The sequence below is a fragment of the Astyanax mexicanus genome, chromosome 16 (genome assembly GCF_023375975.1).
Source record: "Astyanax mexicanus isolate ESR-SI-001 chromosome 16, AstMex3_surface, whole genome shotgun sequence".
NCBI lineage: Eukaryota > Metazoa > Chordata > Actinopteri > Characiformes > Acestrorhamphidae > Astyanax > Astyanax mexicanus.
In genome coordinates, this window is record NC_064423.1 from 14593710 (window position 1) to 14621327 (window position 27618).

At 38.7% G+C, this 27618-nt stretch overlaps 1 protein-coding gene across 3 annotated transcripts in view; it reads left to right on the top strand.

The window, feature by feature from the left end:
• The window catches only part of si:ch73-63e15.2 (protein strawberry notch homolog 2), a 97105-nt gene extending 69769 nt beyond the window's left edge, over positions 1-27336 (top strand). For all 3 annotated transcript variants that reach the window (XM_007252641.4, XM_022669612.2, XM_007252642.4), the window contains 26 exons: positions 1152-1251; positions 1638-1798; positions 3074-3207; positions 3311-3401; positions 3524-3667; positions 5248-5365; positions 5450-5555; positions 5654-5807; positions 6786-6962; positions 8094-8191; positions 8611-8693; positions 8922-9107; positions 9813-9934; positions 10053-10184; positions 10395-10530; positions 11784-11896; positions 13873-13944; positions 14045-14153; positions 15025-15096; positions 15237-15380; positions 15772-15866; positions 19375-19467; positions 19744-19875; positions 20552-20628; positions 20714-20901; positions 21690-27336. In XM_007252641.4, the coding sequence (XP_007252703.3) occupies positions 1152-1251; positions 1638-1798; positions 3074-3207; positions 3311-3401; positions 3524-3667; positions 5248-5365; positions 5450-5555; positions 5654-5807; positions 6786-6962; positions 8094-8191; positions 8611-8693; positions 8922-9107; positions 9813-9934; positions 10053-10184; positions 10395-10530; positions 11784-11896; positions 13873-13944; positions 14045-14153; positions 15025-15096; positions 15237-15380; positions 15772-15866; positions 19375-19467; positions 19744-19875; positions 20552-20628; positions 20714-20901; positions 21690-22450 (3798 nt within the window). In that variant the 3' untranslated portion in view covers positions 22451-27336. The remainder of the gene's footprint in view (positions 1-1151; positions 1252-1637; positions 1799-3073; positions 3208-3310; positions 3402-3523; positions 3668-5247; positions 5366-5449; positions 5556-5653; positions 5808-6785; positions 6963-8093; positions 8192-8610; positions 8694-8921; positions 9108-9812; positions 9935-10052; positions 10185-10394; positions 10531-11783; positions 11897-13872; positions 13945-14044; positions 14154-15024; positions 15097-15236; positions 15381-15771; positions 15867-19374; positions 19468-19743; positions 19876-20551; positions 20629-20713; positions 20902-21689) is intronic.
• Positions 27337-27618: the final 282 nt, after the last annotated feature.

Genomic DNA, 27618 nt, shown 5'->3' on the forward strand with positions numbered 1-27618 from the left:
ATTAATTCATATTGTCCATTCCTTAATTCCTCTGTGATGAGGAGCTGAAATTAGCTCTGATTAGCTTATTGTATTTTTCCGTTCCGCCTTAAATGCTGCAGCCCGCTGCCACCTGTAGCGTTATTTAAGGTGGAACTGGAAAGTTAGCTAGTTAGCTAGCTAACAGTTACTGAAACTAACTACTAGCGATCTTTTTTATGCTTGTTATGAAGCATTCTGCCATAAAACATTGAAACTACACGTTAATCTAAGGTAATATAGTGCTTGTTCTGCCATCTTACCGGTGATTCTCAAACACCTACGCTCTGTGTGTGTCTGGAAGATCTCCGTTTGAAGGGACAAGCCCTATCCCCAGGGTTGCCAGGTCCAACAAAAATACCCAGCCCAAAATCAGTCTAAAACCCGCCCCTCAGAATCGATTTTGGGACATTTTAAATCGATTCTGAATCGTAGTAAATGAGAATCAAGATTCTTATGTGAATCGATTTTTTGGCACACCTCTAGCTTTCAGCCCCGGACATAACAAGGAAATCTGCTACTGTCAAAATATAATGAATAAAAATCATAAAATTGGCTCTTTTCTGAATTTCATTTTAAAATAATTACCTTGCTGAATATAAATCAAACAGTTCATGTCCTCCAAAGCTTTAGTTTCGTTACAGTTGTCTAGTTTTTATGTCTATTTTCAAATGTAAGAATTTGGGGTTGATTTAAAATTATTAAGTGAAGAAGATAGTCTTGTCCTGTAGGAGTAGCAGTAAATAAGTAAAACTTATTTTACTGCAGAGAAAAAGGGGTTTGTATCACCTGCACCTGTAGCCTGTATACGGGCCAACGCCTGTTAATGGGTTAAGAGCACTTAGTTGCTGATTTTTTTATGAGTATGAAAACTTGAAATATGACAACTTATATGTTTATGTTGCAGTGCAAATTTAGCACAATTACGTCAATGTTTAACTCAATTTAGGATTGACTTCTTTAAATTAATGGCCCAAGCTATTCATATGACTGGTCGTGTTCTAGTGTTTCTTTGATCCACTTTGCTTTCGCTTTCTTTTTTACTTTGGTTATGGGATATGTGGGTGATCTGCGCTCTGTATCTGTGTAAGCTGTTATAGATGGAGCTTTTGTGTTTTCTGTCAATAATGCAGAGACTTCACGCACAGCCGGAGGAGGAAGAAGAGGTTGAGGAAGAGGAAACAGAGGAGCTGGGCCATGTGGACACCTACGCTGAATATAAACCATCAAAATGTAAGCTGACTTCCCACAACGATCCTGAGATATACTTTTTTACTGTATGTGGTAGAGGGATGATTCTTAGTCCAGCAGTGACACTGAGGTGTTTAAAAACTCCAGCAGCACTGCTGTGTTTGCTCCATGCACACCAGCGTAACACACACTAACACACACATTCACCATGTCTGTGTTAATGCAGTGCTGGACATGACCCGCCACCTAAATATCTTTTAATATTCTGCTCTCTGGTGGTCTTGTGGGGTCCTGACATTGAAGAACAGGTGGAAATGAGAATAATATATTATGCAGAAAAATCAATTTATGGTTATCAACATAAAATGTCAAATTATTTGCTAAATTGATTGGTTCTCTTTCTTTCCTCAATCACTCTTTTTCTTCAGCTACCATAGGCAATTCCCACCCTGACCGAGTTGTGGAGACCAGCACTCTGTCCAGCGTTCCTCCTCCTGACATCACTTACACACTCTCCATTCCTGAAAACATCATCAACGATAGGCTGCTCTCTGCTCTGCAGCTAGAGGCTATCATCTACGCCTGCCAGGTATGAACAGTATCTTCATAACAAATCATTAAACATGATATACACTATATATAGTGTTCCATCCATTACTTTTGGAATGAGGTGGGCCGTTGAATGCAATTAAATCCTGCCATCAGTTTCAAAAATCTAGTAAAAGACAGTTACTCCAACAAAAATGGAACCACATACAGTTTTTCCAACTAATAATCTTGTCAGCTTAGATCCTTTAGCTGTCATATACCGTATTTTTCGCACTATAAGGTGCACTAAAAAAACTTTAATTTTCCCAAAAATCATCAATGCGCCTTATTATCCAGTGCATCTTATATACAAATTCTACCAGTCAGGTTATAAGGAGCAATAAAACCACACCGCTGAAGTACACCATTATATAGGAGTTTCAGTGAAGTTTCTCCAGCACCAAGGCTGAAGCAGTATTAGCATTAGCTGCTAACCCCACTAAGGGCTAGCTCTTTGGCCATGCAGAGGTGCGTATATCGGACTGTAGCCTGCATGTTTACCGTGTTAAAACAAGCTACGTGGGACAAACTGCTAGCTAATATCGCCCTGGTTTACTGGAACGCTGTCGGGTGGAATTTAGTAGCACCAACTTGCGTTGTGGAAATCAGGAAATCTAAGCTTACTGTAAATACATGGAAACACTTTACTCACCCAAATAAACAGTTTTCAGGAGAGAAATCTGTGTAGATTAACATCCAGCACTCATTTCACTTTAAAATATATATATATATTGTTTATTGTTAGCTTGTCTTAACTTATTTACACAACCTACAGCGGTGAGACCTGCTGAATTAGAAGGAAAGTATAGCGACAGCCCTGTTCCTTACTATTGTTACATAATGCACTTATAATTCGATTCACCTTGTGTAAAAATGTATGTAAACAAATAGAACAGAAAATAGACGTTTATTGATAGTGCGCCTTATAATCTGGTGTATATGAAACCTTGAAATAGCAAATGTTACATACAGAGAATTCCAAATAAAGTTTTCTTATTATTCTGTATTTAGATTGCATGTATAATATGCACTGTATAAAATTCAACTCTCACCAACTTAAATATTCATAGCAATTATGCTAAAAACTGTTGTACCCAGCCAGCATACATTCACACACGGCAACACAGAAACAGCTTATCATAGTTCTAATCATAAGCTGTTTCTGTGTTGCTGTGTGTGACTGTATGCTGGCTGGGTACATCAGTTTTTAGCATAGTTGCATTAGGCACAATTGTTCCGCAGACCCTCGATTTTCTTACTATTCTTTGCACTGCAGCAACACGAGGTGATTCTGCAGAACAACCAGAGAGCAGGCTTCCTCATAGGCGATGGAGCAGGAGTGGGTAAAGGCCGCACGGTGGCCGGCATCATTCTGGAGAACTACCTAAAGGGAAGGAAGAAAGCTCTGTGGTAAACCATCCTTTGTCATAGTCACGATAAAATCACGCAGAACCACTCAATACTGTGGTAGACAAATTGATACATCTGATTATTGAACCTTTGCCTCGTCCAGGTTCAGTGTCTCCAATGACCTCAAATATGATGCAGAAAGAGATCTTCAGGACATCGGTGCTCCCAATGTTCTTGTACATGCCTTGAATAAAGTGAGTTTGCAGTCGTTTCTATAAAATCATCTGTTACCTTCTGTTAATTTCCATCAGCATACTATTGTATATTTAAGGCAACAGTACATTTGCACTCATGTTCTTAAACATTGTCCTGTCAGATTAAGTATGGAGATACAGCTACCTCAGAAGGGGTCCTGTTTGCAACCTACTCAGCTCTTATTGGAGAGAGCCAGGCAGGGGGCCAGCACCGCACCAGACTCAACCAGATCCTGGACTGGTGTGGGTCTGACTTTGATGGAGTTGTATCCTTCTTATAACCTCGCCAAGTGTGTGTGTGTTTTCAGTGTGTTTTTGTCTGTGCTGATGATTTGATTATTATTCTACAGTGGCTTGCAAACGTATTCATGAACCCCAAAACCCCAACCCCTGTATGATGCTGCCACTAACATGTTTCACAATAGAGGTGGTGTGTTTAGAATTTTCCACCACATATAGTGTTTTTCATTTAGGCCCAAAAGTTTGGAGGCCTAACTTTGGTCTTATCTGACCCCATCACCTTCTTACAAGTGTATGGCGTGTCCCCTGCATGACTGTAAAGGGGCAAACTGTAAACGGCACTTGAAGCATTGTCTTTCATAAAGGCTAGCTTCGTGAAATGCACATTTTATAGATGTTCTTTGAGCAGATTCTCCCACCTGGGCTGTGGATTTCTGCAGCTCCTCTAGAGTGACCATGCGCCTCTTGGCTGCCTCTCTGACCAGTGCATTTCTTGCTCTGTTTGTCAGTTTGGGTGGACGATGGCCATGTCTTTGTAGGTTTGCAGTTGTAGAATACTTCTTCCATGTTTTGGATGATGGATTAAACTGTGCTCCTTAAGATGCTCAAAGCTTGGGATATGTTTTTATAACCTAACCCTTTACAACCGTTTAAAACTTGTCCACAACTTTATCTCTTACCTGTCTGGTGAGTTTCTTGATCTTTATTAAGCTGTTTGTTTACTAGTGTCTCTAACAAACCACTGAGGTCTTCATAGAACAGGTGTTTATATTTATACTGAGACTAAATTACACACATCTGGATTTTATTAACTTATTCAGTGACTTCTGAAGGCAGTTGATTGCACTGAATTTTACAGTATAAAAATGTTATTTTTATACTGTGATGTTTTACAGTAAAGGCGGCTTTATTTGATTTAGATTTTGAAAACCCTGTATCATTTTTGTTCAACTTCACAATTATGTGCTACTTTGTGTTGGTTTATCACCTAAAATCTCAATAAAATCTCTAAACAAAAGTTTGTGGTTGTAAGGTGACAAAATATGAAACAGTTCGAGGGGTATGATTCCTTTTGTAACCCACTGTATTTAAAGATTTATTAGATATTTACCATCCTGGGCTCCGAGTGGTCCAGCAAGCTAAGCGCTGCCACTTGCCAGGATTTCGAATCCTGTTCATGTAGCTTGCCATCAGCTACCGGAGCCCTGAAAGAGCACAATTGGTCTTGCTCTCTCTGGTTGGGTAGTAGGCGCACTCTCCCCACATTACTCCAAAGGGTGATGTCCAGCAGCACGAGGCATCTGTATTGCTGCTGTATTGGAACCGACTCGCTGAGCTTTCCTCCAAGTGCGCTGTGATGCTACTCTCCAATGCTGCATCAGCAGCAGTTAGAAAAAAGAGGCAGTAGCTGACTCCACATGTATCGGAGGAGGCATGTGCTAGTCTTCACCCTCCTGGTGTGTTGGGGTATCACTAGTGATAGGGGGAGTCCTAATGAGTGGGTTGGGTAATTGGCCTTGTATATTGAGAAGAAAATGGGATAAAAATCCTAAAAAAAAGAAAAAGAAGTTTGCCGTCATTGGCCTTAACAGAGGCGTGTCTTCAGATTATATTTGACGAATGCCACAAAGCCAAGAATGCCACGTCCACCAAAATGGGCAAGGCTGTGCTGGACCTGCAGAGCAAGCTGCCTCTGGCCAGGGTTGTGTATGCCAGTGCCACAGGTGAGTTTTACACCCTCACTATAAAAGTCAGTCTATGTTATTCCACTGGTGAAACAGAAGGGTGAAGGTTCCTGTGTCCCTCAGGTGCCTCTGAGCCAAAGAACATGATCTACATGAGCCGTCTGGGGATCTGGGGTGAAGGGACGCCGTTTAAGACATTCGATGACTTCCTCCATGCTGTCGAGAAGAGGTTTGTAGAAACTGGCTTGTGCTTAATCTTCCCCTTAAATCCAGCTTAAGAAAACTGAGATTGAATCTGATTGGCTTTTTATCATGCTGCTTTTATAGAGGTGTGGGGGCCATGGAGATTGTCGCCATGGACATGAAGGTCAGCGGAATGTACATTGCGCGGCAGCTGAGCTTCTCAGGGGTCTCCTTCCGTATCGTAGAGATCGGCTTGGATGACGACTTCAAAGTCGTCTACAACAAAGCTGCCAAACTGGTGAGCATCACTCGACCAGGCACATTTTCACTTCTACAGTATAGAATGGAATCTCTGCTTCACATTTTCATACTTCATCAGTATCGTCCACACTAAGAATACACTGAGAATGTTGCATTAAAGCCTCCTGCTCTGTATATGGATTGGATTTATGCTTGAGTTTCTTGTGTGTTTGCATGGACAATTCTAGCCAGACACTTATAGTCACAATCATTACCATCCACTGTAAGCGCTGTCCACCGTGGGTGATAATGCCTTCTATGATGTAAATCCTGTGGATTAATTTCTTTGGAAGAGCTTTGGAACTGGATTTTTAAAGAATGTCAATTTACAAAGGCTTTGTCTGATGTAGAGCAGTTCTGAAACACAGCACATTCCGACTATCATTATAATAACTAGAAAAAGACAGAAACACAGAGAACTCTTTAAAAACAGATAATTATTAAAAGTAACATCTTTTCTTTAGAGAAATTACAGATGATGCCAGAGAATGTTTCTTTCCTTTAAAATACTCTTGGAAACTTGAGAAAACTGGTACAGGAAGAGATCTGGCTGACCCATATGGCAATGCCTTTAGCTTAGCTTAATATTGGACTAAGAGCATTTTCACACCAGCACTATTCGGTCTGGTTAAAACAGACTCTGGTTCGTTTGTACCCATAGTGCGGTTCAATTTAGCAGGGGTAAAAAACAGTAATCACTCTCAAAACTTTGGATCGAGACTGGATCATGTTCTCACTACGAGCAAACTGCTCTAGAGTTCGTTCATGACTTGGTCGAGACCCCTGAGACTTATTTGAGCTTAACTGCTGATAAGGCGCAGTGTATCTCTTGATCCTAGTCTACACACTAGCTATGGATATTTGAAGTAACAACGAAGCACTGTTGTAAGTCGCTCTGGATAAGGGCGTCTGCTGAATAACATAAATGTAAATGTGAATGATGAAGTTGATCTGACCCTCTCTGTGTGTCTCTCAGTGGGCCGAGGCCTTGGTGGTCTTCACTCAGGCTGCTGATCTGCTGGGTATGGTGTCCACGAAGTCTCTGTGGGGTCAGTTCTGGTCGTCCCACCAGCGCTTTTTCAAATACCTCTGCATCGCTGCCAAGGTGCGCCGTCTGGTGGAGCTGGCCAATAGGGAGCTGGAGGCTGGCAAGGTAGGTGTCATGGAGAAAATCACATAGTGTGTTTATTGTTTTTTTCATTTTCATCATTATAGATAGCTTGATATACAGCTCTGGAAAAAATTAAAAGACCACTTCAGGTTCTGAATCAGTTTCTCTGATTTTGCTGTTTATAGGTATATGTTTGAGTAAAATGAACATTGTTGTTTTATTCTATAAACTATAGACAACATTTCTCCCAAATTCTAAATAAGACTATTGTCACATAGATCATTTATTTGCAGAAAATGAGAAATGTCTGAAATAACAAAAAAGATGCAGAGCTTTCAGATATCAAATAATTCAAAGAAAACAAGTTCATATTCATAGAGTTTTAAGAGTTCAGAAATCAATATTTGGTGAAATGACCCTGGTTCTTAATCACAGTTTTCATGCATCTTGACATGTTCTCGTCCACCAGTCTTACACACTGCTTTTGGATAACTTTATGCCTTTACTCCTAGTGCAAACATTTAAACAGTTCAGTTTGGTTTGATGGCTTGTGATCATCCATCTTCCTCTTAATTATATTCCAGAGTTTTTTAATTTGGTAAAATCAAAGAAACTCAGCATTTTTAGGAGCTGTATCAAACTATACTAATATTAAGTTTTGCAATACTCTATTGATTCTCAAAAACAAAATATTGACTTTAAATTAAAATTAGTGTGACAGGGCGCCAAATAATCCAGCGGTCTAAAGAGCTGCTCCTATGATTGGGAGATCGCTGGTTAGAATCCTGGTCATGCAGCTTGCCATTAGCTGCAGGAGCCCTGAGAGAGCACAAATGGCCTTGCTGTCTCTGGGTGGGTAGATGGCCGCTCTTTCCCCTTATCACTCCTAGGGTGATATGGATCAGCACAAGGCGTCTGTGAGCTGATGTATCAGAATCGAGTTGCTGCTTCGCTTTCCTCCAAATGCGCTGGCTTTTCGGCAATGATGCATCTATTATGTGCTAGTTGTCCTTGTGACGTGGCATCACTATCTGAATGAGTGAGACAGTCGTGGGACACCAGGTTCCTGCTAATACACAGCCATGCATTTAAAGAAGATTTGGTGGATATAGTAGAGCTATAACTATAACACTGTTTGTGGACTAACTCTTCTGCTTGTATCATTTCCTGTAGTGTGTGGTGATTGGGCTGCAGTCTACAGGGGAAGCTCGAACCCGGGAGGTTCTTGATGAGAACGATGGGCATCTAGATAAATTCGTCTCTGCTGCAGAGTGAGTATGGCATATCTGCGTATCGGTGTTGCGTGTGAGTATGTCTGTGTTCCCCCACGGTTTGACCCACTCTTCCTCTTTATAAATGAACTGTTTGAAGATACACATCTACAGTGTGAGTGTAGAACCGGTTTCTGAATGATTGAAACTTTTATCTGTGATATCTTTAAATCATTGCGGTTCTATTTGTGATGATGCTGCAGTTCGATGGTCTGATAAAGCGGCTCATCCTTTCTTAGCCGCTTTATTACCGGCATTGATGTCACTGCCAGAAATGCTGAATAGAGTTTTTGTTGTTGCTGTCGTATGTTGTATAGATATATAGAATATAAGTGTGAATGAATAGCACTCGTAGTCTATAAGTATGAATGGATATTTAGGTAGTTAGGTAATTTAAGTATTTCTTCCTGTATTTCCAGGGGTGTATTCCAGTCTCTAGTCCAGAAGCACTTCCCTTCAGAGAAAGAGAGAAGAGAAAAGGGACCAGGAACCAAGAGAAAACGTAGGACTTTGATTATTATCACAATTTAAAACAACAAACTTTCCTAAATCCTTAAAAATAAGCAAACTATCTTAAAATATTCTGTGTTCAGATAAACATGTTTCAATCAGATCAGCAAAACAAAACTCGCCTATATTTTTAGGCCCTAAACCTAAAGCCTCCTCTGCAGGTGTGTGTGTGTGTGTGTGTGGTATTTCAGGTGTAATGTTAAACCTGTACGTGTTGTAGGAAAGCCCCGGGGCAGGAACCCAAAGTATCCAAAGCAGACCGCAGATGGGAGAGTGGTCATTAACATCAGCGAAGACAGCAGCACAGAGTCTGAGACAGTGGACAGCGACTCCAACTCCTCTCCTGATTCGCTCCAGGACAACAGCGATGATGTCATCTTCGTTACCCACACCAACTGTCATGCTGGTACATAGATAGTGTACATAGTTAATTGAACTCTTATCATGTCGTATCATTGGCCTTGCTCTCTCTGGGTGGGTATATGGCACTCTTTCCCCTCTTCACTCCAAAGGGTGATGTCAATCAGCACAAGGCATCTGTGAGCTGATGTATCAGAAGCGAGTCGCTTCTTTTGAAGCAGTTCAAAAATTTAAGGTGGCTAACTTTACATGTTTCGGAAGAAGCATGTTATAGTCTTCACCCTTCTGGTGTTGGGGCATCACTAGTGATAGGTGGAGTCGTAATGAGTGGGTTGGGTAATTGGCCTTGTAAGTTGGGGAGAAAAAGGAATAAAAATAAAAAAATAATCATAAAACTACAATTCTAAATTGTCTGAATGAGTAAAATCTGTTCGGAATGACTGTTATGAACAGTGTAACACAGAAGAAGCAGAGGCATATTATTTAAAACAAATGTTCTACACAGAGCATGCTGGTCAGTCTTCCTGGTCACTCAAGAAGATAAAACTCTATTATATTAAACACATTTATTTATTTATTCTTTATATTGCATATTAAGTGTATATGAATATATTTTAGCCCAACATATGGAAATCTAACTATTACTGGAAGATGTTATAAAGCAATTTTAAAATGTTAAGATTTTTAGTTTTTATTTAATTTGCAGAAAATAGTATTTACACATTTCTAACAGTTCTTTCTTGTTCACCAGCTCAACTAGAAGAGAAAAAGCAGGGTCTTCTGAACAAAATCTCTGAGCTTGGAAAAGAACTACCTCTAAACACACTGGATGAGCTTATAGATAAGTTCGGAGGTCCGGAGAGAGTAGCTGAGGTAAGGCCTGTAGCATTCTGAATTTGTTGCTACAGGTAGGAAACTACAGAAAATGTATGCAGATTTACATTCCTCTCTTCATCTATTCCTGTGTGTTTGTGTGTGTGTGTGCGTGCAGATGACAGGCCGTAAGGGGCGGGTGGTCCGGCAGCCAGACGGTAGTGTACGGTATGAATCTCGAGCTGAGCAGGGCCACACTATCGACCACATCAACATCAAGGAGAAGGATCGCTTTATGAACGGAGACAAGGTGAGACGAGGGTTAAAAGCTTATTCAGACTACTGTCAGCCAGCTCAGCTTGACTAATTACAAAACTTTTGTCTGTACGCATCATGGAAAGATTATTTACGAGACCTTTGAAGCAATTTCCAATCATCTCTCCTTTTTTCTTTCTCTTTCTCTGCCCCCCCTTCCCCCTCTCTCTTTCTCTCTCTCTTTCTGTTCTTTTTTTGTCTGTAGTTGGTGGCTATCATCTCTGAAGCAGCCAGTTCAGGGATTTCTCTGCAGGCAGACAGACGGGTGAATAACCAGTGCAGACGGGTTCATATGACTCTGGAGCTGCCCTGGAGTGCTGACCGTGCCATTCAGCAATTCGGTGGGTCACTCATTTTTGTGTAAACTGGTTCACACTCATTTTTACAGCCAGTCCATTTTCACCATTGTATTCTTACTCTCACAAAAAAATAATTCTGAGTAATTTTGGAGCATTTCTAATTGTCCATTCTTTATGAAATTCTGTAACAATATAGAGAACAACTGCTAGATTCACATTACTGTATTTTTTGCACTACAAGGCCAACTTGATTTTAAGGCGCACTATCAATAAACGTCTATTTTCTGTACTATTATATTTTTTATACATAAGGTGCACTGGATTATAAGGCGCATTATGCGACTCTAGTAAGGAAAAGGGATGTTGCCTTCTAATTCCTTCTAATTCAGCAGGTCTCGGCACCTGTAAAGCTAAGCTAAGTTAAATAAGCAAAACTGTAATAATAAAAATATATATATATTTAAAAGTCAAACGAGCGCTAGATTTTAATCGACACAGATTTCTCTCCTGAAAACTGTTCATTTGAGTGAGTAAAGTGCCTTTCGGTTATTTACAATAAGCTTAGATTTCCACATTTCCACGCCCACAGAGCTACACTGAGGAACCCTGAGTGTTCCAGTAAGCCAGGGTGATATTAGCTAGCAGTTCGTCCCACGTAGCTTGTTTTATTACGGTAAACACGCAGGCTACAAACTGATATACTCGCCTCTGAATGGAAAAAGTGCTAGCGTGGTTACCTAGTTAATGCTAGTTCTGCTCCAGCAGTGTTAGCCAGCAGTGTTAGCATTGTTAGCCAGGCTGATATTACTCACCTCTAAATGGCAAATAGGCTAGTGCTTAACTAGAGTGGATTTACTGCTCCTTAAAACCTGACTGGTAGAATTCATAAATAAGGCGCACTGGAATATAAAGCACACTGACGATCTTTGGAAAAATTAAACCATTTTAAGTATTTTTACAAATTGTATAATTGAAGGTTTTTAGTGACAGTAATGATATAAGTGTGTACAAGTAATTGTAATTGTTGAAGTTTAGACAACTTAGACAGTTTTCAGCACATATTTTACTTAACAAAATCATTGTTATCCTCTCAGTATAGAACTGCAGTTACTGCAGGTACACCATAACCAAAACCCTAATCTTTAAATAGTGACCTGACTAAATTTCCACTCTCAGTTCCAAACCGCAAAGCTCGCAATACCAAACCACGATTAGTGTAGTCTTCCCGTAAAGGAGGACAGTCTAACCACAACCGTGAAAACAACAAGCTCACCTCTTTCATTCGTCTGGCCCAGGTCGCACTCATCGCTCCAACCAGGTCACAGCCCCAGAGTACATCTTCCTGATCTCAGAACTGGCCGGCGAGAGGAGATTCGCTTCTATTGTAGCTAAAAGACTGGAGAGCTTGGTAGGTGATGTACACAAACACACACACACAACCCATACACCCTCATATACAGACCATAGTGACCTTAGTCTTACATAAGGAAGCAATCAATCTGTTTTACTCAGATTTTTAGTTTTTACTTTTATCACATAAAGAAAACATTTCTCACTTATGTAACAAGTAGAATATCTGGTACAGAAATGCTTGAGCACTGTCTAGTCAAATGAAACAAAGAAATGAAAAGACAAAATGGATAAAATATAAAGAGATAAAGCAAAAATAACATAAAAAATAAAATCAAATTTAAAAAGTGCAAAAAAAGAACATTATATATACTGGGACTTTATCTTATTGCAGACAATATAAACTAAAGATATTTCTTACATTACATTTGACAGACACTTTTATCTGAAGCGACTTACAAATAATAATATACATTTAGAAACGTAGAAATTCAAGGTAAAAAACATTTTTAGAGAAGAAAACGAAGGAGAGAAGGAAATGAGGTTAGAAGTAGTTAGTTAGTTAGTTAGTAAGTTAGTTAGAGGTGTTAGGAGAGTAAGTGCTCTTTGAAGAGCTCTGTCTTCAGGAGTTTCTTTAAAACGACGAGCGCCTCACAGATTTGCGTTTTATCCATTTTAGGATTTGCCTGGTCAATCATCTGTTATATGTTAATTCGTATCCAATCCTGCATTTCAGGCCTGTAACATATTCAAAGAAATGTTGAGATGGGGGCTTTAAGCTTAAGGCTTTCCAAAAAATAGCATCCATGCATTTTTCAACACGACAGCACAAAACCATATGCTGCACACAATACAAAGGTATAGTAATAATAGGTAATAGAAACTCATAATAGAAGGTGGATGTAGATAATTAAGGAAGGAACAGCTGTGTATAAGAGATGAGGATGTGGTTGAGAGGGAGTGTAAAGGGTACTTTTTATCTTGAGCTTGAGGTTGTGAAGGTCTTTGTCTTCCACGTTGTTCTTTTAAACCTCTATAGCATGGATTATATTTTCTGGTAGTAAAAATAGATTTTTCTCTGTGGATATATGAAAAGTAACTTTCTGTTTAAAAAAAAACATTAAAATTAGATGATTTTAAAAAAAAATCACTACAAATGAGTGATTATTGCTTATTGTAAATCCAGTATGTCTACTAAGACACGCCGGAAAACTTGAGACTTGATGGAAATAACAGAAGTGTGAGAGAATAGCAAGTAGTGCACTACAAAGTCTACATGTCACCCCTTTGAACCCTAGGCTAGTTATTTTGCTATTATTACTAATACAGAAAGTGTTGTGAATCATGGAGTTCCACAGGGTTCAGTTGTAGGGCCAATGAAACTGTAAAGAACTGAAGTATTCTGTAAGCTTTAATCCAGGGTCTACCAGCTTAAACACTAAACACAAAAAAACCCTGATGTTGTGAAAATTAGAGGGAAATGCTCAATATTGTTGTGCATGCGTTTTCTGAGGTCATCTGGTGAACCACACTGAAATGCTTTGCGTAACACCACTGGTACACGTACCACAATTTAAAACCACTGCCATAGTGAGGGTTAATGATGGCTTATTTCTCACTTCAACAGGGACTCCCTGTTGCAGTTGGATGGCATTAGTCATTCCGGCAAACTGAAATAGGAGCAGACGCATATATTGAGACAGCCTACTCACTTTCAGTCTAACTTTAATCTGATGCCACCATATCAAATTCATTTAGCAGAGAGATTGAAGATAGAAGCGTACCCGATCTTAGATTTAACCTAAATTTAATTCAGAGCAAATATTTATAGCTTGGGTTTCCATCTGTGCTGCAGTCATCTACTCATTCTCTTCAGTTCCTTTAAAATGATTCAAATTTACTTTATTATTTTTATTATAGAGTCTCAGTATTTGTAATATTTGAGTTTTGCTTAAAACTATATCGTCGACATATTGTTAAATCCTACTAAAAACGTAGGTTTCCATAGAGGTCTTAATATCTGTCTTTCTACAGGGAGCTTTGACCCACGGCGACCGGAGAGCCACAGAATCTCGAGACTTGAGCAAGTACAACTTTGAAAATAAAGTAAGTTGTCTGATCTTATCTGGCACAGTTTGTGTAGGAAATCCTCTTCAATGAGTCATAAACCAACCACTAAATGACCTGCTTTTGGTTTCATCACCAGTACGGTACCAAAGCTCTAGATAAGATCACCAAAGCCATCCTGGGACAGATTGAGAGCAAGGTGCCTCCACCCAAAGAGTATCCTGGAGGTGACGCCATGTTCTTCAGAGGTAAGAGCAACCTGTAGTATTACTAGTAGAATTACTAGTGCTGGGCAGTATGACCAAAAACTGTATATCTCAATATTTTTCGAGATTTTGACGGTTTCACTGTATTTTTATAATTTGAATATTATTATTTATTTAGTTTCTTGCATGACTGGACTCTTATTTAGGTATGTGACTTACTGTTAGGAGTGCATAAAATATAAAGCACTAAGGCCTTAAAATAAGGATTTGATTGGAAAATTGGGTTTAATTTGCCCAAAAAGACAATATATGAAGAAAATCAGCTCCTAAGTTTAGTATCTATTAACTATATGTTATTCCTGAATGCATTAAAGGTATTACCGTATAAAATTCAGCCAAAATTCCTTTATTTCTCCAGTTAACAAATAAATAAAGTTTAGTGTGCATTAAAATTATCCTTCTAGCTACAGTATTAAGGTATTTGAACAGGGCTATAGTTATAAGCTTTTTTTCACCTCGTATCCAGAGGTTTATGGAGTTTTATCTCTTATGAGATAAAATGATTCTGCACTCTGTCTGAGGGGAGGAAAAGGACTTTTCTGAGCTGAGGAACAATTACACAATTCCATGCGTCTCTTTCTGAGTGAATTATTGCTGTTTGCTGCTGGTGTTCTATTTTACTTGGAATATAACACTCATATAGTGAAGGAGCAGCAGCAGGAGCTCCTCAGAGCTTTAAAAAAATGTCAGCAATTATCAGGCCTCACTCAAAATCTAATCACGAGCCAGTGTTTAACATCATTTACAAGATAACAACTCGCAACCTATACAGATTAAAAAATACATAAATAAACTGTTTCAAATGTTTAATACATTGCATACCTGTCTTAATTTCTATGCTTTTATCACATAGATATGAAGCAAGGCATGATGGATGTTGGAATCTTCTGCAAAGAGCCTCGTTTCGGCATTAACACTGAAAAAGGTTAGTCATTTCAGTAGTGATGGTCTTTTGTACTAAATCTTCAGCATCTTCCCACAAATACTTCTAACGTACAAACACTTTTATATACATATATTACACAGTCCACACCCTGATGGTATGATCTTCCTTCTATTTAACAGATTGCTCCATCACTAAGTTCCTCAACCGTATCCTGGGTCTGGAGGTGCACAAACAGAACTCACTTTTCCAGTACTTCACTGACAACTTCGACTACCTAATCGAAAAGGACAAGAAGGAAGGCAAATATGACATGGGAATTCTGGGTAAGGAAACCTTGTATGAAGATGGCTGTAACTGTTTACGTACTCTGTGGTTGCTATACATACAGTTGCAGTGTTTGAGAGCATCAGTTGTAAAGTTGTGAAGAGGTAGAGTTGGTTGGTATACAGTGAATAGCTCTATTTAAATAATGTTTTAATCCATATTATGGCGAGAACTACTGAACTAAGTAAAAAAAAAAAACCTTAAGAACTAAAGGGCAGTCAAAGTGTCCAAGTGAAGTCACAAAGACCATTATAAACATCAAGGTGAAACTGGCTCTCATCAGGACTGCCCTAGGAAAGGAAGACCAAGAGTTTTGACCGGTACTGTATATCGGTTGTTAGTGTACTTGTGCAAATATTGACATTTCCGACTCTTTCTGTGTCTTTACAGATCTGGCTCCTGGTAATGATGAGATTTACAATGAGACTCAGGACATGTTTCTGACTCCAGGCAACCCTCAGGAAGGCCAGGTTATTCTCTATAAGGTCAGTTCGTAATGGAGTAAAATGTGAAATCTGAGTTCATACTAGGTGCTGATGTGAAGTAGTTATGCAAATCTTCACTTTTGAGGATTGATTGTTACATCAGATACTTTAAATTACCGCTAATTATATGTATAACAGTTCTCTAATTTTCCCAAAAATCATCAGTGCAATACAGTATAATCCAGCGCACATTATGTATGAATTTTACCACTCAGGTTGTAAATAACAAAGCATAAAGCTACTCTGCTGAAGTACAGCGTTATACAGGAGTTTAAGTTTAGTTCTCCAGCACTGAAACTCGAGACCGGCAGTATTAGCATTAGCCACTAAGCACGCTAAGCACAAGCCCTTTGTCTTTCAAAGGAGAGTATATCGTACTGTAGTCTGTGTGTTTATGTTGAAACAAGCTACAAGGGACGAACCACTAGCTAATATCACCCTGTCTTACCGGAACACTCAAGGTTCCTCAGTGTAGCTCTATCAGGCAGCATTTACGTCCCTAACTGCTAGTGCTAGCGCTGCTGCACCCAGCCTTTGTGAAAATGTGGAAATCTAAGCTAAATAAATGTAAATAGATGGAAGCGGAAACAGGAAAGGGAAACGTAGTCTATGACTCAGCTTAATCCATGTCCAATAAACTGTCTCTCAGTTAATTATTCATATATTAATCCTAATTCGAAAAGTTTTTTCGACATTTTCTGTCCTTCAACAGTTTGAGATCTGATCTACAAGATGAAAAAAATTGACGTTTTTATTCTTGCGTATAGCGTATTTTCAAGATCTTAATCACATGACTTCATGAGAACCTGCCTGTGGTCACTAACAGAGCAGATAGCTGTTTAGACTTCATTTCCTGTGTTGGTTGTGATATCTCATATTCACGAGCACACAAACCTGGTTGCACAGCTTGAAACAAAACATCTGAAAGCAGTTATTAATAAAAGAACAGAGTACAGAGTGAATATTAATGAGCAATGTTTTGGAGATTTGTTATATATTTTAGGAATTGTTAATACTCAGAAATGTTTTTGACCTTAGACTGGGAAACTAAAGAAAAAAATAGATTTATAATAGTGCTGGCGGTATACCGGTTCATGCGATATACCGGAGGGGAAACTGGAACCGATATGCGTTTCTCTCATACCACCATACCGCTAGAGGCGCTGTGGGGCGGCGTGTGGAATAGCACCATCAGAGAAGCACACGCAGTCCTGTGGAGTCAAACACTGCTCTAGCTCTGTCCTGCCTGCAGAAAAATCAGAACAGCTCCTGCTGCTGTTTTTACTGTATGAGTGTTTTTATCCCAGCAAAATAAAGCAGTTACTATAGTCCTTTTAAATATATTATTACTCTAGTTTGAAGGATGATTTCAGTTTATTTGTTAACTAGAGAAAGAAGGAAATTGTGGTGTATATATATATTAGTTTCTCCATTAACAACATATGACATTTAATATAGTTAGATTATAGATTTTTTATATCTGTACATACTGAGTTCTTATTTCTCCGTGTTTGTGCACTGTAATGATCAGGTGATTTCGATTTTGCTCAACACCCGGAACAAGCCTGACAACATTACAAAAGTGAAACAGTGTATAAAGGATGATAATAACTTCTGGCTTCAGGCTTCTGTCTTTAACGGTAAACTGGATTCCAGCTACAGCTATTTCCTCCTCTGCCGTTTTGCCTCAGGATAAAGCAGGCTTTGTAATGCGAGCGCGTCTGCACGTCTGAGATCATCACCAGTGCTTATAGCCAACTGCAGGTATTTGAGTTTACAGCATACAGTAAAATGAACTCTTGCAGTGAGGGCACCGAGCTGTGTATTCCGTCCAATAATTTTGTGATGAGTTTGGGAGTTTTGGATTAGGTTTGAAGGTGATTATCCAACATCCTGACCTCACTAAAGCTATTTTTAAAGCTCTTTCAGATGGTCACAGCACTGCTAGCTCAGGTCAAGTAAAAACTCATTCCTATACAGTAAAGAAAGTTACTCCAACAAAAGCAGAAAAACTCATTTTACTACCCTTAGTTTTAAAAGACCCGATGAATAAGCAGGTATCCCAATACTTTTGTCCATATATAGTGTGATAATGCTAACATCTGTACTGTTTGCAAGTATATATTACACATGGTCGAGGGGGTGTCGACTTTTTGATTATTTTGTGTGAGATTTATATGAATGTGTACATAGTAAAAGTGCAAGTTTATTTATTTCATACTCGCACTGTCAATGTTAACAAACCTCTGGAAACTTAAAGTGTTAAATGTTAATGAACAAATTCGTTTTATGAAGTTTGACCCAACTATTTTCATAATTCACTCTTTAGACTGAGGCTGATGGATGCTTTAGCGGTTTATTTAGTGATGTAAACATGATATCACTATTGTTATTGAGTTCAGAAAGAAGATAACATTTTATTTATTAGGATTAAATCTCGTAACTAAGGCTACGTTCACATTACCAGGCTAAAGTGACTCAAATCTGATTTTCTGGCTCAATGTGGCTCAGATCTGATTTTTTCATGGCTGTGTGAACGTGCCAAATCCAATTTGTTTTTTAAGTCGTTTTCTTATGTGGTCCTAAGTCGGATAGGTATCTGATCCATGTACATGCGGCATGAATGTGAATGGTCAAATCAGAATTCATGCATCTATGTGCTTCTCTCTCGTACCCACACATCTCTTAGTGCAGCTAAAATAGCAAAAGCAAACCGCCAGGCCTTTTTTCACCTTCTCACCCTGAGCATGTACTTCAGACCAGCTGTTTACTCTCCACTCCAGCAAAAGATGCTCCACATATGAGCTGCAAACGCATCCATTTTCCTTTATAAAGCTTTGAGTCATCTCTCAAATATGATGTTTTTTGTTGTTGGTGAAGAAGCAACATTATTACACATATTAATGGGAGGACGCATGTGAGGCGTTTCAGGGACAGATTCGTTCACATTACACACAGATTCAGCTCACATACATTTGTGAATGTGAACCGTCAAGATCCGCCAAATCTGATCTGGGAAAAAAATCTGATTTGAGCAATGTGAGCGTAGCCTTAGCTACGTTAGTGTTCATTTCCTCTATTAAATCTTTAGCACCTGAGCTTCCTTGTGTTTGATGCTAAAACTCACCGTTAAACTTTTACTCAGCACATTTAAAAAAGTTTCCCATTTAAAAAGCATTGATAGAGAGATATGCTCTAGTCTGTTGTCTGTTTATATGAAAAAAAAAATATATATATATATATATATATATATATATATATATATATATATATATATATAATGATTAATCACAATACAATACAATTATTTTAAGTGACAAACTGTATGAATTCCAGTTGATCAATTTTACATCTTTTTTTTATTATATTTGTATATTTATATATCCTACATAAATCTTAAGTCTTAAGAAGAAGAGAATGTGTGATTAATCACGATTAATCTTAGAATATTGTTGTGATTATTCTGATTAATGTCTAATCATGTGAATGCTTTTGTCATGTCTTACAGATCAGCGTGGACAGAGGCATGCCATGGGAAGAGGCCCTGAATAAATCCCAAACTCTCAGTAACCCAGACGACGGATTCTACCTCTCCCACAAGGTGTGAGCTCCAGCCAGACTGTCTCATTTGCATTTACCTTCCTTTACAGCTTCTAATATGAAAATAATGAAAGTGGTTCCTGGAAATGGGGAAATCCAGACTCCCTGACTCCAGGGGTGCAGATAAGTTCAACATTAGATCATTCAGTATAAAAGCTTCAGTGAGCTCAGCCCGGAAAGATGATCAAAGATCTAAATGAAATGCTGGGTCAGCCTTCAGGCATGTTCTGCCGTTTTTAAAGAAGTACTAACAGTCTGACTGTCTGTCTCCTCACAGGTCAGAGGAAGTCATCCGTGTGTGCTGCTGGCTGAGCAAGGCCGGGGACACAACCTGGTGGTCTACAAGCCCAACGTAGGCAAACAGAAACAAACGGAGAACCTGGAGAACATCCAGAAGAAGTACCGCAAGGTCTGAGCTTTTTCACTCACTGAGAGAGAGAGAGTTTTTACGGGACTGTTTTGTTAAAGAATGGAAAGTCAGTCTCTGATTATTTTGATGAAAAATTAGTATTAGCATTAGCCGCTAAGCGCTAGCTCTTATGACGTTCAGAGGCGACTATCTCGGACTGTAGTCTGTGTGTTTACTGTGTTAAAACAAGCTACGTGGGACGAACCGCTAGCTAATATCGCCCCGGTTTACCGGAACACTCAGGGTTCCTCAGTGTAGCGCTGTCATTTGCCATTTACTAGCGATAACTGCGTTTAGCACTAGCAGTTTGCCGCTAATGCTAATGCTGCTGCACCCAGCCATAGTGGAAATCTGGAAATCTTACTTTTAATCTGGAAGCTTACTGTAAATAAAATGAAGCACTTTACTCACCCAAATAAACAGTTTTCAGGAGAGAAACCTGTGTAGAGTTTTTTTTTTTTTTTTAAGAATTACAGTTTTGTTTACTTAACTTAGTTTTGCTTTACTTGGTTACCTACTAATCCGGTGCATTTTATGTATGAAAATAGACCAGAAAACAGACGTTCATTGATAGTGTGCTTTATAATCCAGTGTGCTTTATAGTGTGAAATACATTTTCATACTAAATTTGTTGCATTATTAATTATCGATTACATTTTTATTGCTTCTAATTCAGGTGACTGCAGAGGAAGCGAAGGAGAGCTGGGAGAGTCAGTATAAATTCTCCTTTAAGAAATGCAGTCACGCTGTCTGGTGAGCACTGAAGTTCTGATAATCTACCAAACACATGTTGTTAACTGTAGACACACGATCTAACGCATGGATATGTGTTGTGTAGGACCGGGCGGTGTAAGAAGGTGGATGAGGGTCAGGAGTGTTTGCAGGGCATGCGGCTGAGGCAGTACCACGTTCTGTGTGGAGCTCTGCTGTGTGTGTGGAAGCGGGTGGCTGACGTGGTGGCTGACGTTACCAGCTCCAGCATCCTGCAGATCGTCCGCCTCAAAACCAGAGAACACAAGAGAGTGGGTAAGTGGATCTGTCTGATACTGCATTAAATAAAATATAAATACATCCATTAGTCTGCACTATAACGTGAGGTTTTTACTGAACTGTTGTGTTATCAAATGTAAAGTCAGTTAGTTTATTGTTTATTTAATAGTTTAATGTTTATTTCTTTGCAGAAACTTATCTTGTCTTTGATTTGTATTGAACTCAACATTTAATAGATATTTATAGTAATAAATAAATTAATTGTTAAAAACAACATTTAAATGTATTTTAAGTACCTTTTAAGTGTCTATTTTGACATTGACTTTGGCACAATTAACTTTTACTTTTTGGTTAATGGATTTTCTTATTAATTTATTAACTGCAGCTAGCGCTCGCAGTTAGCTGCTGATGCTAATGCTGCTGCACCCAGCCTTAGTGGAAATCTAAGCTTACTGTAAATAAACAATAGCACTTTACTAGTTATCAGGAGAGAAATCTGTGTAGATTGACATCTTCAAAATATATTTTCAAAATATATATTTTTTTTGTTGTTGTTTTTTTTTAAGATGTCAATCTACCCAGATTGGAATATTTCTTCTTTTAACTCCTGACTGGTGTTTTTAGTTTAGAAGAAACTGTTAGTAACTGCTGCTTTAAGAGAGGGTGAAAGATGATATTTGATTGATAATGGTATTGATAAATACTCAAGGTTGCTGTATCAATATTGTTAGTTGTAATGAAGTAAAGCTAGTAGTTATAAAAAAGCTACATTTCCACAATAAATGTATTTCCAAATAGATGTCTAATATCTCCCTCTTGCACAGGTATAAAGATCCCGGAAAACTGTATGTCTCCGGTGAGAGAGGAGCTAAGCAAGATGGATAAGGAGGTGAAGAGGAAGCGGCAGGAGAAGCTGCTTCAGGCGCAGGAGCAGCGAGCGGCCGAGCAGAGGCGGAGTTTGCTGGAGGACAGGCAAAGGGAGTTAACAGAATTTTTCTTGCAGCCTTCGCATTTATCCAGCCTGGGGTCACATTACCCGACCCCTGTAACATTCCCCTCCTTCACCCTGCCCTCCTTCCCTTCACAACCTTCACTAAGGAACCCTATAGAAGGCCTTCTGGACCTGAGGGTGCGCAGCCCCTCGCCTCTATCCCCGGACAGTACGCAGGCTGGCCTCGGAGCCGTGGAGGACTTTGAGCTGGAGGCCTTTACACAGGGACTGCAGCAGCAACCGCAGCAGGACAATCACGAGGACATCATTGCGTTCCTCAACTCCTTCCTCAGCACACAACAACCCTCAACCGCAGCCACTCAACAAGCCCCAACAAGCCTTCTCCCTCCCTCCACCATCTCTTATCCATCCTCCTCATCCTCGTCTCTCTTCTCCCCCTCACTCACACCGTCCTCCTCTTCCTCCTCTCTGTCGCTGTTCGCCTCCGTCTCGTCATCAGACCAGCAGAACCTCCCTCTGCCCAGCGCCAACGGCTCCAGCGACACAGTCATCAACGCCAGAGAGGTGCTGAACAGTATGCTGTGCGGCTCGGACGCTCGCCAGTCCGTCATTCAGTTCGGACTGCCAGAGTGAGACTGAGATCAGCTGGAGGGATACAGCGTAGTGCAGTGTCGTACAGATGTGTTCATGTGCAGTGTAGTGTAGTGTAGTCTAATTCTAGTCCTAGTCTCGGTCCTAGTCCTTACTGCCTACTGGCCTCAATGTTTCAGACCAGTGGTCACCAGTCCAGCTCAACACATCCTTAAAATCCAACAAATCTATAAAAATCTGCCTTCTTACTAAGTTAGGTTCCTGCCAGGGCTTCATACTCGCCGCGTCTGATTGGCTCTAATGCTTCCCAGCTCAGAGGCAGCTTCTATATTCAAAAAATACAATTTAACATTAAAATATCAGCAGAAAATGCTAATTATGATAGAAAACATGAGCAAAAACACAAGAACTTGCTATTTAGCTAACAAACCATTGTTCAATGCTTTGTTTACAGTTAAGTTCCAACCAGTGCTTTATACCTGTTATTTCTGATTCTAGCATAGATGCAGCCACAATATTCTATCACTGACTAAAATATACATCAGCAAATATTAAAATATCAGTAGAAAATGCTTTGTTTTACAGTTAAGTTCCAACCAGGGCTTCACACCTGCCATGTCTGATTGGCTCAGATACAGGTTCTATGTTCTATCACTGACTAAAAAATATATCAGCAAATATATAAAATATCAGTAGAAAATGCTCATTCTGATAGAAAACATAAGCAAAAACATCAGAATTGGCTCTTTAGCTAACAAACCATTATTTACTGCTTTGTTTACTGTTAGGTTCCAGCCAGGGCTTCATACCTGCAACGTCTGATTGGCTCAGATGCTTCCCTGCTTAGATTTAGCTTCTATATTCAAAAAATACAACAAAACATATCAGCAGAAATGAAAATATCAGCAGAAAATGCTTTTTCATTAATTCTCCGGCTTGTTCACATATAAATTAAATGTAATTAAAAATCTCAAAATTATTGAAACTATTGCAAAAGTACTTAAATCTAATTTAAAAAAGACAAAAAAAATTATGGTGGACTATAGAATGTCTCTAGTAGATATATAATAAGAAATAAGAAAAGTGTCAGTTTTTCTTTTTTTTTTTTGCTAAAAACAACAAAAAAGTTATACCCTGATGTGATAAATAGGGGTGGGTAATATGGCCCAATTTTTCAGGCTATAATATTGTTCACATTTAAATATATTATTGCAATATTATAGCGTATGATACGATATAACACACCCCTAATTGCGATAAATAAAACAATTTACAATTTAGTTTAGTTTTTTAAAATCACTTTTTAAATGCCTAGAGCAGACTAATTGGACAAAATTAATTGTGTTGTTTTGCTTCATAAATCCATATGATCCATATATGACAGCGAACGTCATATAAACACATCTGTATCTCCAAAATGCATTTAACAGATGAAACTCCTCTAAGTATAAATGAAACTCCAGTAATAATATTGGCTATATAACCAGTGGATTTGCTTTGCATATTACATCCCACACAGCAATCACATTTACATTAAATCAAAGACTAATTGGAGAAACATCTGACCAGTTATAGAGCTTTAAAACAAAAGCAGATGACCACAGTAATGCTTGGTGACCACTGCTCTGGATAAAGATCTGCCTTAAATGAATCTTAATTTACAGCATCATCCCAAATAAGATATTAATCAGCGTTCTAGATCTATGGAAATGACTGTTTAGTGAAGAATGCAGTACTCAGACTAATGTAATGTCGTATTTATGGAGTTACAGCGCCCTCTAGTGGAACCTCAGCAGCAGACATCATATCTTTGGTTGAAACTCACACATTGTAGTGAAACCAAAACTGAAAAAAAGATAGCATCAGCCACACCCTCAGCAGCTTCTTATCTGTTTCACAATGTCCTCTGACACACTTCTCCTGCAGTTTTGGACACAGGAAGATACAGACAGACTACTGGTTAAAACAGTGCCTTTCAGAACCCAGTAGGGAATGTAGTCCACACACGACATAAAGGCCCTCGTTGTATATATATTTGTATGTTTTATAACACTTCTTTTGGCATTTATTTATTGTTTTTTTTTTGTTGTTGTTGTTTTTTTATTTATCTGGCCTTGCACTCAGACTCAGAGAGGTTGGAGTGAATGTTCCGGAATGTTGAGCTCTTAACGCAGCCTGTTGATAATGTTAACACAGTACCAGTTCAGCAGTGATATATGTATATATAAAAATATATGATTATATATGTGTGTATGTAATTGTGTGCAGGATGATTCCAAATGTTATCTTTGAATCGTGCTTTAGCTTTTAGCAAATCGTCTGATGTCTTTAAATGTGATTGGATGCTCTGTTGTGCTGTTTTTATGCTCTCAGGAAATGCAAAAATCTATCTATATATTTAAACATATATTAATCTTCCCCTCTCAGTAGGACAGTAGGCCTTGTTAAAAAACGGTTGAAAGTATGATGTATGAAGTATTAATTTTGGGTTCTGCTCGAGTACAAGGAAAGCAACAGCGAGTCAAACCAACAAAACTAAGGCTGTGTTCAGACTGCAGGCAAATTTGCCGGATTTTTATTTATTTATTTATTTTAAAATTCAGATCTGTTTAGATGCCCGTCCACACTGTTATTTGCAAATGATCAGATCGGATTTGCATGTCTGGACATCACAAACATATCTGCATGGGTTCTTGCACCCCCACACTTTGTTTGTCGCATTGTACAAAGAGACGTGCTGAAATCCGATTTGAGCTTCCAGAGCGTCCACACTGACATACAACTGTTCAAATATGATTCAAATCTGACCTGATCACATTAGAACATTCAGCCACATCCAAATCTGGTTTGGATTCTATTGCAAAAAACATTTGATCTGATTTCATGTGCTTTCTGGATGTTTAGACTATCAAACATCAATCTGAATACAATCTAGATGCACTAGAAATGTAATTTTGTTTGCCAGTCTGAACACAGTATAAAAGAACGGAAGGCTTGATCTGTACTGGAAGTTTGCGTAATTGAGGGGAGACGCCCAGTCTCAGTTATGTTTGCGCTGATAATGATATTTTTTTTTTGTGGTAATTTATGTGAAAGGGACGATCTTTCAATATTGCTCCATATGTTTATGCTGTCCTAAAAATCCAAAGCCTGATAAAATTACTGCAAACCAAACAGATGAATCAAAGTGAATCTGAAACTGCGATGATGTTTTTGCACCAGAGTATTGATTGCACTGTTCCATTCTGCTGCACGAGGGTTATGGGTTCTTTTAGTTCTTTGAGTTTTAGTTTCTTTTATTATGCAGTCTTGTCCTTGCTTGAAGCCCCAATCAGAAATCAGTGGAATCAGTGGAACTGATTGTTGTACTGTTGTACCAGAGATCCTGTATCATGCATTGATTTCTTGATTGGGGTATTTAAGGATCTACAGCCTGAATGTTCCTCTTTAGAGCATCAGACCACGCGCTCTATCTCAGGAAGAAGACTTTTTTTTACGTGGCGTTTTGGTTGATGTTCTTTTCTTTTTCACGAAAATTCCAAACCAACCAGAATAATGCAAATTCACAGTGAGCAAGTTGTTACGTGAATGCTTTCACTCTGATTACTTTTTTACTCTTGTCTTTATTCCCAACAGATTAGGAATATTTTGACAGCCCAACTGACCGATCGTCTTCAGCCCTAGAACACATGAAACACACTAAACACACCAAATAGAGATATTTCCAGTACTTTTGTACATTTGGGCTAGTTGCAATACAGGTGGTCTAAACTGGCACTTCCTTAACCCCCTTATGCTCTGTGAGGGAAAAAAGCCAGGAACCAACGTTAAGATTAGAAGACTGGTTGTTTAAGAAGCTACACATTGAACGTAGTTTTCAGTCATAGCTTTACTCTTAATCATTGGATAAAGGGATTTATTATTATTATTTACGTATTTGGAATTGGTTAATGAAATTGATTTAACATATCAATCAATCAAATACCCACCAAGTCCAGGGCTGGAAACCAGATTCATTGTCCAGTTTGAAGACCTGTGTATTTTTTTTGCATCACTTAAGAATCACTTAACTTTTGTGTGTATTAAAATAAAATGTTCATTGAAAGTAAGGAAACCACATGGTTAGGTGGATGAATAACAACATAGCTTTGCTATTTGCAGTCCTTTATTTATTAGACGACGCTGTTTTTCACAGCCTATTAAAACGCTGACAGTCACAGTAGACAACCAGACATACATACCAGTATATTGTATACCTAATTCTCACCTGTCTGTATTATTTTGTTAAGGTTTTCCCATCTGCTGTGTTTTACAAATCATTACGAAAAACTCCATCCATGTTTTGAGATTATAGAGATGAATCAGCTCATAGAAAAGAGTCCTGGAGTTCCTTAACTGACCCATACATGCACTTCTACAGCTACAGCTGTTCCAGACAGAGCGTACCAAAGCTTCAGACTGCAGAACTGTGGTTCATACTGATTACTGACCGGGGCTTTATTACCGTAGATGAAGTAATGAGTCTGTCATGCACTCTAATGATCCTCCCTCTGCAGCATCACCGATCTCAACAACAACAACACTCTACACGACTGACCCAGTGAACCGTTAGTCGTTTATTTGTGTATAATTTGCACTATAAAGTGGAAGCAGCGAGTAGCTGTACGTTGTGTGTTCTGTCCCTTTAAAAGCTGTGCACATTTTGCATCTTTTGTTGCCTCTCTTTTGCATTTCTATCATCTTTACACCTTTTAAGTAATTTATTGCTCAAAGAGACGAAACGTGCTACTGAATTCCTGTATGTTGAACTGTTGTCTGTTTCTGTGGGACTGGGTCTGCTTTTGTATTCTGGGGTTCGCTCTGCTCTGTGTATTTATAAGTAAGATTGAGATGTATATATTGTAAAAAAAAAAAAAAAAAAAAAGAAATGATACAAATTGTGCCTTCAAACTATTTCTTAAATACATTTTCTATATGTAACAGGAAGAATGTATGCAGTGCAATCTTTGTTATTAAGAAATCAACAAATAAAAATAAATATGAGATATCAAATTGCTGGAATTCTGACTGATCATTGCATGTACATTACTATACATTAATACTGTATACAATTCACAACACCTATCACAGGACTTCATAACAGAATATATAACAGAATCTTAATAACTGGGAAAAAGACACAGAAACACTGAGAACTGTGTTCTGTGACC